This window comes from Phyllostomus discolor, chromosome 2, assembly GCF_004126475.2.
Source record: "Phyllostomus discolor isolate MPI-MPIP mPhyDis1 chromosome 2, mPhyDis1.pri.v3, whole genome shotgun sequence".
Lineage (NCBI taxonomy): Eukaryota > Metazoa > Chordata > Mammalia > Chiroptera > Phyllostomidae > Phyllostomus > Phyllostomus discolor.
Window position 1 is genome coordinate 124,507,662 of NC_040904.2, and position 12,305 is coordinate 124,519,966.

General features: G+C 39.6%; 1 protein-coding gene across 1 annotated transcript in view; it reads left to right on the forward strand.

The window, feature by feature from the left end:
* The window catches only part of KDM5A (lysine demethylase 5A), a 111,866-nt gene that overhangs the window by 24,962 nt on the left and 74,599 nt on the right, over positions 1-12,305 (forward strand). The window contains exons 6-8 of the mRNA XM_028531963.2: positions 9,387-9,492; positions 10,878-10,969; positions 11,549-11,707. Of these exons, the coding sequence (XP_028387764.1) occupies positions 9,387-9,492; positions 10,878-10,969; positions 11,549-11,707 (357 nt within the window). The remainder of the gene's footprint in view (positions 1-9,386; positions 9,493-10,877; positions 10,970-11,548; positions 11,708-12,305) is intronic.

Below are 12,305 nucleotides of genomic sequence, written 5' to 3' on the forward strand. Positions count from 1 at the left end.
CTGATGGATACTTGGGCTGCTTCCATATCTTGGTGATTGTAAATCATGCTGCATTGAACATAGGGAGTTAATGTTCTTTCAGATTAGTGTTTTGGGTTCCTTCGGATATATTCCCAGAAGTGGGATTGCTGGGTCAAAAGGCAGATCCATTTTTAATTTTTTGAGGGATCTTCATACTGCTTTCCACAGTGGCTATATCAGTCTACTTTCCCACTAACAGTGCAGAAGGGTTTCCCTTTCTCCATATCCTCGCCAGCACTTGTTTGTTGACTTATTGATGATAGACATTTTGACAGGTATGAGATATCTCATTATGGTTTTAATTTGCATTTCTCTGTTATTAGTGACATTGAGCATTTTTTCATATGCCTATTGACTATCTGTATGTCTTCTTTGGATAAATGTCTGTTCAGGTCCTTTGCCCATTTTTTATTTGGGTTGGGGTTTTTTTTTTTTTTTTTTTTTTTTTTTTTTGGTGTTGAGTTTTATAAGTTCTTTATAAATTTTGGATATTAATCCCTTACCAGATATATTGGTGAATATGTTCTCACATTCTGTGTGTTGTCTTTTTATGTTTATTTTATTTACCTATTTTAGAGAAGGGGGAAGGGAGGGAGAAAGAGAAGGAAAGAAATGTTTATGTGCAAGGGAAACACTGAATAGCTGCCTCTCCCACAACCCCAACTGGGACCTGGCCTGAAACCCAGGCATGTGCCCTGACCAGGAACTGAACTGGCAACCCTTTGGTTTGCAGGCCAGTGCTCAGTCACCTGAGCCACACCAGACAGGGGAAGTGGTATTTTTATTTTGTTGGTGATTTCTTTTGCTGGGCAAAACTTTTTAGTTTGATGTAGTCCCATTTTTTAATTTTTTCTTTTGTTTCCTTTGCCTGGGGAGATATATCCAATAAAAAATTGGTATGAAGAGTGTCTGAGATTTTGTTGCCTATGTGTTCTTTTAGAATTTTTATGGTTTTGGGTCCAATACTTATTTTGAATTTATTCTTGTGTGTGGTATATGAAGGTGGTGGTATCCATTTTGAATTTATTCTTGTGTGTGGTATATGAAGGTGGTTTAGTTTCATTTTTCTGCATGTGTCTGATTTTCCTTGTCAAATATTAATTGACTATAAAGATGTGGGTTTATTTCTGGACTCTTCTCTTCCATTAATCTGTGAATCTGTTTTTATGACGGTGCATTGTTTTGATTACTATGGCCTTATAGTATAGTTCATATTAGTTAGCATGATTCCTCCAACATTGATCTCTTTTCAGGATCACTGTTGGTGTGTGGCGCCTTCTGTGGTTCCATATAAATTTGTTCTAGTTCTGTGAAATATGTCATTGGGGTCTTGAAAGGAATTGGTTGAATCTGTAGATTGATTTGGGTAGCATGGACATTTTAATGATGTTAATTCTTCCTATCCATGAACATGGTATATACTTCCACTTATTTGTATCTTCTTCAGTGCCTCATAATTTTCTGACTACAGGTCTTTTACATCCTTGGTTAGGCTTATTACTAGGTATTTTATTCTTTTTGAAGCAATTGTAAATGGATCTTCTTAATCTCCCTTTTTTGTTAGTTCATTATTAGCATATGTAAATGAAACTGATTTTTGGATATTAATTTTGTATCCTATTTTGCTGAATTCATTTATCAGTTCTAGTAGTTTCTTGGTGGAATCTTGGGTTCTCCATGTACAGTATCATGTCATCTACGAGTAATGAGAGTTTTACTTCTTTCTTTCCAATTTGGATGTCTTTTATTTCTTCTTCTTGTCTGATTGTTGCGGCTGGGACTTCCAGTACCATGTTGAATATGAGAGGTAAAAGTGGACATCCTTGTTTTGTTCCTTCTCTTAAGAGGAATGCTTGTAGTTTTTGCTCCTTGAGTATGATGCTGGCAGTGGATTTGTCATTTATGGTCTTTATTATGTTTAGGTGTGTACCTTCTAATCCCACTTTGTTGAGAGTTTTGTTTTTTGTTTTTGTTTTTTAATCATAAATGGTGCTGGATTTTATCAAATACTTTTTCTGCATCTATTGATATGACCACGTGGTTCTTATCCTGTATTTTGTTTATGTGGTGAATCACATTTATTGATTTGCAAGTGTTGTACCAACCTTGCATTCCCAGAATAAATTCCACTTGATTATGGTGTATGATCTTTTTGATGCATTGCTGTATTCAGTTTGCTAATATTTTGTTGAGGACTTGAGCATCTATGTTTATCAGAGATCTTGGCTATAATTGTCTTTCTTTGTAGTGTCTTTATTTGATTTTGGAATTAGGATTATTTGGGCTTCATAAAATTCTCTTCTTGAATTGTATGAAGTAATTTGAGAGGGAGAGGTGTTAATTTTCTTGGAACAATTGGTAAAATTCCCCTGTGAAGCCATCCAGTCCAGGGCTTTTGTTTTTGAGGAGTTTTTTGATTACTACTTCAGTTTCACTAGGTGTAATCTGTCTATCAGATTCTCTGGTGCTTCCTGATTTGGTTTTGGAAGAATATATGTTTCCAGGAATTTATCCATTTCATCCAGGTCATCCAGTTTGTTGGCATATAGTTGTTCATAATATTTTCTTAAAATCTTTTGTATTTCTTTGGTATCAGTTATTGTTTCTCCTGTTTCATTTCTGATTTTATTTACTTGAGTCTTTTCTCTTTTTTTCTTGATGAGTCTGGTTAAAGTTTGTTAGTCTTGTTTACCTTTTCAAAGAACCAGCTCCTGGATTCATTAATCTTTTATATCATTTTTTAGACTCTGTTTCATTTATTTGTGCTCTGATTGTTATTATTTCCTTCCGTCTACTCACTCTAGGTTTTGTTTGTTGTTGTTTTTCAAGTACCTTTAAGTGTAAAGTTAGAGTTTCTTTTTGAGATAGGCCTGTATGCTATGAATTTCCCTTTTAGGATTACTTTCTCAGTGTCCCACAGATTTTGGATTGTTGTGTCTTCATTTTCATTTGTTTCAAGGTATCTTTTGATTTCTTCCTATACCTCATTGTTGACCCATTTAGCTTCCATATGATTGTGTGTTTTCAGTGTTCTTGTGGTTGATTTCTAGTTTCATAGCTTTGTGGTCAGAGGAGATGCTTGATATGATTTCAGCCTTCTTAAATTTATTGAGGCTTTTGTGTCCTAACACGTGGATTCTCCTAGAAAATGTTCCATGGGCACTTGAAAACTATGTATATTCTTTTGGAGTGAAATGCTCTGAAGATACCAATTAAATACATTTGATCAAGTGTTTCTCTTAAAGCTGCTGTCTCCTTGTTGATTTTCTGTCTGGAAGATCTATCTGTTGAAGGTAATGGTCTGAAGTTAATGTAGTGTTAAGATCCCTGACTATAACTGTATTTCTGTTGTTCTCTCCCTTTATGACCAACACAATTCACTTCATATATTTAGGTGCTCCTGTTACAGGGTGCAGCCAAGAGGGGGGCCCCAAATAGGAATTTGGAATGGGGTCCAGAACTCAGGGTGTCCAGGAAATATTAGGATGTCCTCACCCCTTCCCGCCACAGGTGTGAGTTGGGAGAAGGGACACATGGAGCAGAGCCATTGAGAGCTGTGTTGTATAGCAACAGCTTTGCAGCTAACCTCTGGCATGGTCATTTAACATATCTATAACCTTTAACTGGTTACATAGCTATGTTAAACAGCTGTGGCCTTGCTCTGAGCCAGGGGAATGGAAGTAACTTCCCCGCCAAGACATAACCGAGGGGCAGGTCCCCTGAGTTACAGCAGCTGCGTGGGAGTTTGAACAAGATTGGCTCCATGACACAGGGCCACGCCTGCCCAGACTCACAATGGCAGCCCAGTAGCTGGAAGGATATGAGAGTGCTGGCAAGTGTAGCCGATTGAGGGAGGAGTTGGAAATGGAGCTGCAGAGGAAGATTGGCGCAAGGATTTAAACCCAGAGGCAGCAGCCATTGGGGAGAGGACCACACGACTCAGGCAGTGGAGAGAGAACCATTTGGTCTTTAACAGAGTGGGGACTCCTGCAGCCCTGTGAGAGAGAATCACCATGCGGCTTTGGCAGAGTGGGGACTCCCCCTCCTCGCAGCCATTGGGGAAAGAACCACGTGGTTTTGCCAGAGTGGGGACTCCCATGGCTATTGTGCAGAGAGGACCACGCGGCTGTGGTAATAGAAGGGAGAGCCACATGGCTTTGCCAGAGTGGGAACCCCTGCAGCTTTAGAAGGGGGAACCACTGTTACCGAACAACAAGGGGGAGGCCTGGGACGATATACTATTACCGAAAGGAGCCCCCAGGTCCGTTATGTCCGCTGCCTATCTCTCAATTCCACAGATTTGTGAAAAGGAAAGGAAATGTTTATTTAGTGCTATATAGACTTAAAGTAGTGACCTAAGGTCTTCATCAAAATCCCAAAGTCACTTAAAACACCCACAAACACACACAGTCCTTCCTTCCTCCTTTGCCCAGCCTGGGGTACCGTATCTCAGGAAAAGAAATAGAAGTCTGCAGCTCAGGCAGCCCCCAGTTTTTCCCAGTAATCCGTCTTGGCTGGTAGACCTCCCTGGGTTCCCAGCACCGTCAGCTGTGTCGCCGGAATCTCTGCAAAAGCTGGGTGGTGGTTCCCCCTTCTAAAGCTGCGAGGGTCCCCACTCTGCCAAAGCCGCGAGGTTCTCTCTCCACTGCCCCAGCCGCATGGTCCTCTCTGCACAATGGCTGCGGGAGTCTCCACTCTGCCAAAGCTGCATGATTCTCCTCCCTTCTGTTGCCACAGCCAAGTGGTCCTCTCTCCAGTGGCTGTGGGGGGGGGTGGGGTCGCCACTCTGCCAAAGCTGAGTGGCAGTTCTCTTCTAAAGCCACATGGTGATTCTCTCTCACAGGGCTGCAGGAGTCCCCAGTCTGCCAAAGCTGTGTGGGTTCTCTCCACCTGCACTTGCTGTGGTCCTCTCTCTGCACTGCCACAGCCATGTGGTTCTCTCTCCACTGCCCCAGACGTGTGGTCCTCCCCCCAGTGGCTGCTGCCTCTGGGTTTAAATCCCCATGCCAATCTTCCTCTGCAACCCCATTTCTGACTCCTCCTACAATCAGTTACACCTGCCAGCACTCTCAAAGCCTTCCAGCTTTACTGGGCTGCCATTGTGAGTCTGGGCAGGCGTGGCCCTGTGTCATGGAGCCAGTTTTGTCCAAGCTCCCATGCAGGTGCTGTAACTTGGGGGACCTGCCCCTCAGTTATGTCTTGGTGGGGAAGTTACTTCCATTCCCCTGGCTCAGAGCAAGGCCACAGCTATTTGACATATCTATGTAACCAGTTAAAGGTTATAGATATGTTAAATGACCACACCAGAGGTTAGCTACAAAGCTGTTGCTGTACAAAATAGCTCTCAGTGGCCCTGCTCCATGTGTCCTTTCCCCCAACCCACACCTGTGGGTGGTGGGGCGGGGGTGGTGAGGACATCTTAATACTTCCTGAACACTTGAGTTTTGGGCCCCATTCCAAATCCCTACTTGCGGACCCCCACTTGGCTACACCCTGTTACACCACCACCCAGCTTTAGCAGAGATCCTGGCGACACAGCTGATGGTGCTGGGAACCGAGGGAGGCCTACCAGCCAAGCATGGATTACTGGGAAGAACGGGGGGCTGCCTAAGCCATGGACTTCTTTTTCTTTTCCTGAGATACGGTACCCCAGACTGGGCAAAGGGGGAAGGAAGGACTGTGTGTGTTTGTGTGTGTTTTAAGTGACTTTGGGATTTTGATGAAGACCTTAGGTCACAACTTTAAGTCTGTACAGCATTAAATAAACATTTCCTTTCCTTTTCACAAATCTCTGGCATTGAGAGATGTCTTTCCTATAAGGTGGCGGACATAACGAACCTGGAGGCTCCTTTTGGTAATAGTACATTGCCCTTGGCCCCCTCCGCCCACCTGTTGTTCTGTAACACTCCTAAATTGGGTGTGTAAATGTTTAGTAGGATTATATTCTATTGTTGGATTGTTTCCTTTATCATTATGTAGTATCCTTTGTGTTTTACTATAACCTTGGTTTTAAAGTTTGTTTTGTTGGGTATAGGTACTGCTACCCCAGCTTTTTCTCCCCTTTCCATTTTCATGAAATATTTTTACTTTTAGTCTGTGTATATCTTTTGAACTGAGATGTGTCTCTTGGAGCAGCATATATATGTGTCTTGTTTTCTTATACTTTTCAGCTAACCCCGTGTCTCATGGTTGGACCACTTAAGCCATTTTCTTTTTTTTTTTTAAAGAGCAAGAGAGAAACATCAGTGTGTGGTTGCCTTTCACGCATCCCCTTTGGGGACCTGGCCTGCAACCCAGGCATGTGCCCGGACTGGAAATCAAACCAGTGACCCTTTGGTTCACAGGCCCACACTCAGTCCATGGAGCCACAACAACCATGGCTCTTCTTCTTTTTAAAGCAAGCCCTTTAACATGTGTTGCAGTACTGGTTTGGTGTTAACAAACTCCTTTAGCTTTTTCTTACCTGGGAAGTGCCTTATTTTTCCTTCAATTTTAAATGATAGTCTTGCTGGGTAAAGTAGCCTTCATTGTAGGTCCTTGCTTTTCATCACCTTGAATATTTCATGTACTCCCTTCTGGCCTGAAATGTTTCTGTTGAGAAATCAGATGATAGTCTAATTGGTGCTTTTTTGTATGTAACTATCTACTTTTCTCTAGTGGCTTTTAGGATTTTCTCCTTGTATTGAAATCCTTCTCATTTTAAATAAGATGTGTCTTGGTGTATGCCTCTTTGGGTCCAACTTATTTGAGACTCTGAGCTTCCTGGATTTGTGTGTCGTTTTTCTTCATCAGACTAGGGAAATTTTTAACCATTATTTCTTCAAATAGGTTTTTGATCCCTTGCTCACTCTCTTCTCCTTGTGGTATTTCTATGATGTGGATGTCGTTATGCTTCATGTTCAAAATGTTTCTCAAGCTCTCCTCATTTTTTTAAAATTCTTTTTTCTTTCTGCCGCTCTGGTTGTTGCTTTCTGCCTTGTTTTTCTTTTTTTTTTTTAATTTTATTTTAATCATTGTTCAAAGTCTACCTTGTTTTTCAAATCACTGATTTGATCCTCTGCTTCATCTAATCTACTGTTTATTTTTCCCAGTGTATTATTTACTTCAGATATTGCATTCTTTAATTCTGACGTGTTCTTTTTTATGGTTCCTATGTCTTTTTTCATGCTGTTGAGTATCCTTATAATCATTACTCTGACCTCTCTATCTGATAAATTGCTTGCCTCCATTTCATCTAGTTCTTCAGAAGTATTTTCTTGTTCTTTCATTTTGGGGTCTGTTTCTTTTTCTTCCCATTTTGGCTGCTGCTTTGTATTTATTTCTGTATATTAGATCTGCAGAGAGTCTGGTGCAGGCCTTTGTCAGACACTGCTTGTTACTAGCCTTAGTCAATCTGTTTAGAGCTATCAGCCTGTGGCTTGTTTGCTGGGCTTGTTTGTGTGCAGAAAGAACCAGGCTGGCTGCACACCAAGGCCAGCTTTCATCAGTAGTGGGCCTGGCGGAGGCCTGGCTCCATTCAGCTGAATGGAGCTCCTGGAGCTCTGCCTTAGTTATTAAACTTTAAACTAACCAGTGGTGTAACCTCAAGCTATACTGAGAAGCTTAAGCACCACAGGGTGAGGCAGAGTAATTCCTGTGGGCAGAGCTGTTGCTTCCCTCAGGCTGTTGGCACTTGTAGGGGAGTACTCTCTTCCTGTGAGAGATGGCTCCTGCAGTATGGGGAATGTCTCAGCACTTGTGTATGTTACGTCAGTCCTCTCCCCAGAGCCACCAACCCCAGACTCTCCTCAATCTCTAGTCCTCTCTGCTCTCCCTCTGCCAGAGATCAGGGTAAGGGGCTGCAAATGAAATTTTGTGCATTGGCCCTTTAAGAGGCTCTCTGAGTTTCCAGTCATCTCTTCCTAACAGACAGAAATCCTTTGCTTTTCACAGCTGGGTGTTACCAGGGTTTCTTTCTGGCTCTGGTGCTGTCGGCTGGGGAGCCCAGCTTGGGGTTTAGATCCCACACTTCTCAGGGGGACCCCCTGGCTGCTAAAATATCTGTCCGGATCTTCAGCTGCTGCCAGTGGGAGCCCAGCCAGCTCTCTCTCTTCTCTGTACTCCCTACCAGTCATGTTGTGGTGAAGTGTTATCTTCTATCTGTTCATGGTTATAAGGCTTCTTTCCAGCTATTGTTCAGTTGGTTATTCAGGATGATTCCTCCACAATTTAGTTTTATTTCTAGTTTGGTTATGGGAGGAGGTTAGTGTAGCTTCCGATTACTCTCCTGCCATCTAAAATGGATTTTGATTATTTACTTAGTCTCTGTTAAGAGATATGGTTCATCTAAATTCAAAGTGTAGCAGTGGTGTCTGTCAGGAACCTTATCATTTCCAAGTACTAGAGTATTAAGTGATAGTAGCTTAAACATTAACAACACAATTTTCATATAAGGACATGTTTTTCACATAAGATTTTCAGAGATACAGGTAGTTCTAGGATTGATAACAGCAACTGCATATTGTCATCAACAGCCCAAGCTGTTTATATCTTTATGCCTTGCCTTCTTCTTCAGTGTGTGAATGACATATCTATGTCCTTCTAATTGCAGTGTGTCTGCTGCACAGTCAAGCACTGTTCTTTCACCAGACTGAGTCTCCTAGGAGTAGAAAGGGAAGTTGGGGCAAAAGGGCTTACTCTTTGAGAAACTTTCCGTTTTATTAGAAGATGAAAATCTTTCTCCAAGGTTCCCAGTAGCTCTTTCTTATGTCTCATTGGCTAGACCAAGGTAACATTCTAATCCCTAGCTAGGACATCACCAATGAAGAGAAATGGCATGGGTATAATTGGCTTAGGACAATCATATTCATCTGTTGGGGTGGGCATATATTCTTTCTAATCAAAATTGGTGTCAATTGGCAAGTTAGAACTTCTATTAACTCAGTAGAACTTTCTGGGAAGTTACTGGAAATAGAACTTTCTATTGAGTTAATCCTTTAATTATTACCAGTAGTTTTTGTCTCTGGACAGAACCTAATTAACAACTGTGCTTTAATGAAAGATTTTCTTTTGTCGAAAGGAATCTGGGTATTGAACACCTTTGATGATGTGTGCTCAACTGTTGCAGTGATGCAGCAAGTGGAATTAGAGAAGAAATAATTTTTTCTTCCTTTCGAAGAGGACCTTTAAACTTTTATATTTTTTAATTGAATTTAATGGGATGACATTTGTTCATAAAATATAGGTTTCAGGTATAGAATTCTATAATACATCATCTGTATATTATATTGTGTGTTTACCGCCTCAAGCGAAATTTTTCTTTGCGAAGGAATAAATGTATGAAGCAGAATAATTAGACTAATGTGAGTTTATTTTTGTTTGTTTAGTCAGAATCTGGAGAAGTGAATAGAAACACAGAACTGAAGAAACTTCGAATTTTTGGTGCTGGGCCTAAGGTTGTGGGCCTGGCAATGGGCACAAAAGATAAAGAAGGTAAAATCTGTTACTTGGTTATGAAAAGAAGTAAGGTACAACAATACGGTCACAGCAGGGTTCAAATGACATTTGTATTGAGGTCTGCCTTGGAATTTTCTAAAGACTTGTAAACTTGCAACATGGTTCCTAGACAAGTCACCTTTATTTATGTTAGATAATCTTAAAATTAAGGTGTGAGGATCCATATGAGGTTGAATTTTCATAGTATTTCAGGAGAGAAATTTTCCTCTTCCACGTCTAATGGGACACAGAAATTGTAGTTTCTGAAGGCTAGTTTATGAGAGAATGGTGATTTAGTTTCTCAGTGATCCAAGGCATGTAACTTTTAAATTCAAAGAGAAAGAGAGGATTCTTTGGCCGTTAGTATTAAAAAGTAGTGGGGAGAGCGTAAGACTTAAATTCTAACTCTAATTTTTTTAAAGATTTTCTTTATTCATTTTTAAAGAGAGGGGGAGAGGAGAGAGGGAGAGAAATATCAATGTGTGGTTGTCTCTCACATGCCCCATACTGGGGACCTGGCCTGCATCCCAGGAATGTGCTCTGACTGGGAATCAAACTGGCGATCCTTTGGTTCACAGCCTATGGTCAGTCCACTGAGCCACACCAGCCAGGGCTAAATTCTAACTATAATTTTGATAGTTTTCTATAGTTGCCATAACATATTATTACACTTCATTTAAATAAACTGTTTTAGGAAAATGTGGTACTCTCAGCATGTTTGAAACTTTTTTGTGGGTAAAACTACTAATGCAGAATCAGGTTCCTCTTTTCTCTGTATGTGCATGTCAGTTTTAAAACTTAACATAAGATTGTGTTAGATATGTTTTCACTGTGTAAGAAATTAACGAAATGCTATAATAAAAAAATCATCACATTTTATGGTATCAGTAACTAATAATTCAGGCTGTGGACTGAACTCTGGAGGATCAGATAATATTGTGCCATCATTCTCAAAACATTTAGTGTGATAGGACTTACTAAATACATTATAATGTTTATTATTATTACTCTTTTAAGAATTAAGCACTTGGATTATCTTTTCCATTCTTACAATTACTGTATTGGCTGGCAGTGTCATAAAACTAGTCTCAAATTAGTCTTTGATAAGTACTACATATAGTCAGTATAGAATTAGTAGTTAAACTCTGGAACTTGATTTGCCTGGATTAGAACCCCAAATCTGCCATTAACTGGCCGTGTGATTTTGGGCAAGTTATCTAACTTCTCTATACTTCTGATTCTTTATCTTCAAGGGGGGATAATAGTTTTCTATCTCATAGTGTTGTGAGACTTTAATTTAAAGAATTTTGAATAGTGTCTGGTCGAGAGTAAGCTCTCAACTTTAGTTTTTACTATTATTATATAACTATTTTTATTTTAAGATGAGGTCTCCCGAAGACGAAAAGTTACCAACAGGTCAGACGCATTTAACATGCAAATGAGACAACGGAAAGGAACTCTCTCTGTTAACTTTGTAAGTGTTCTGAGATGTGTCAGGAGGGAAAGGATTTATTATTATTTAGTTTTGCACTTTTTATCTTGCTCTAGTATCTTGGTGTGCCATTTAGTTAATTTATTTGGTTAGAAGACTTAATGGTGAATCTAAAGTTGCAGCTTTCGTTATGTAATGTTAACCTTTCTTTGTACTGTATACTTGAGTAACTAAGTGAGAGAATGAATATGAATATGAATCTGTAAATTCTTGAGCTGTTAGCTAGTGCTCAGTATTCATTCTCTAACAGAGCATTTGTATATAGGAAGGATGACTTGGTATATCTTATCTCTGTAAATTAACTTTCAAGTACCCTAAAGAATCTTTTTTTATGCTTATAACTCGATATGCCCTTACTAACTTGCCTATAGTAGCTGAGGAAATTTAGGAAGTTTTATGAAAAGCTGCTTTAAGTACATTTATTTAAAATAAATATTCAGGATTTAAGTTGTGTTTACTTTTTAGTGTACATTATTTTGTTTCAATTAAGGAGTTCCTGGTAAAAATTTAATATTAATTATTATAGAAAATAGACTTTTATTTTATTTTGTTTTTGAACAGGTTGATCTCTATGTTTGTATGTTTTGTGGTCGGGGAAATAATGAAGATAAATTGCTTTTGTGTGATGGATGTGATGATAGCTATCATACCTTCTGTTTAATTCCTCCACTACCTGATGTGCCAAAAGGAGATTGGAGGTGTCCAAAGTGTGTTGCTGAGGTACAATTTACGGATTCTTTGAAAACTAAGAGTAATGACACATGCATACATACATACTGTAAACACATTCCCAAAAGCTTCTTCCACTCTTTGTTCTTCGGTGTTTAAAATCTCCAGGATGTTAAAAAAAATTGTATTTTATCCTTACCCGAGGACATTTTTTTCATTGCTTTTAGGGTAAGAGAGAAATACTGATGTGAGTGAGAAGCATTGATCAGTTGCTTCCTGCATGCACCCAGACAGGGAACTGTACAGGGAGCAAACCCTCAATCTTTTGGTTATGGGATGAATCTCTAACCAACTGAGCCACATCAGCCAGGGCGCAAGTCTCCAGGATTTTTTAAGAGAGGTCCTGAACAGAACTGTAAAAATTATGTTCTGACAGCTTGCCTTTCAAAGTTACTTTTCCTGACTGTGGTTTGACAATTCTGTTTATTGTTGCAGATAAATGAGACTTTTGCTCAGAATGTTCTTATTCCTGGAAAACAATAAAAATGAAGATAGGTTGTAGGTTAATATTTTTATTTTTTTAATTTAAAAAATGTAAAAATCAGACATGAAACTCTAAAGAAACTCTTTAGGAATTATGCATTCAGTT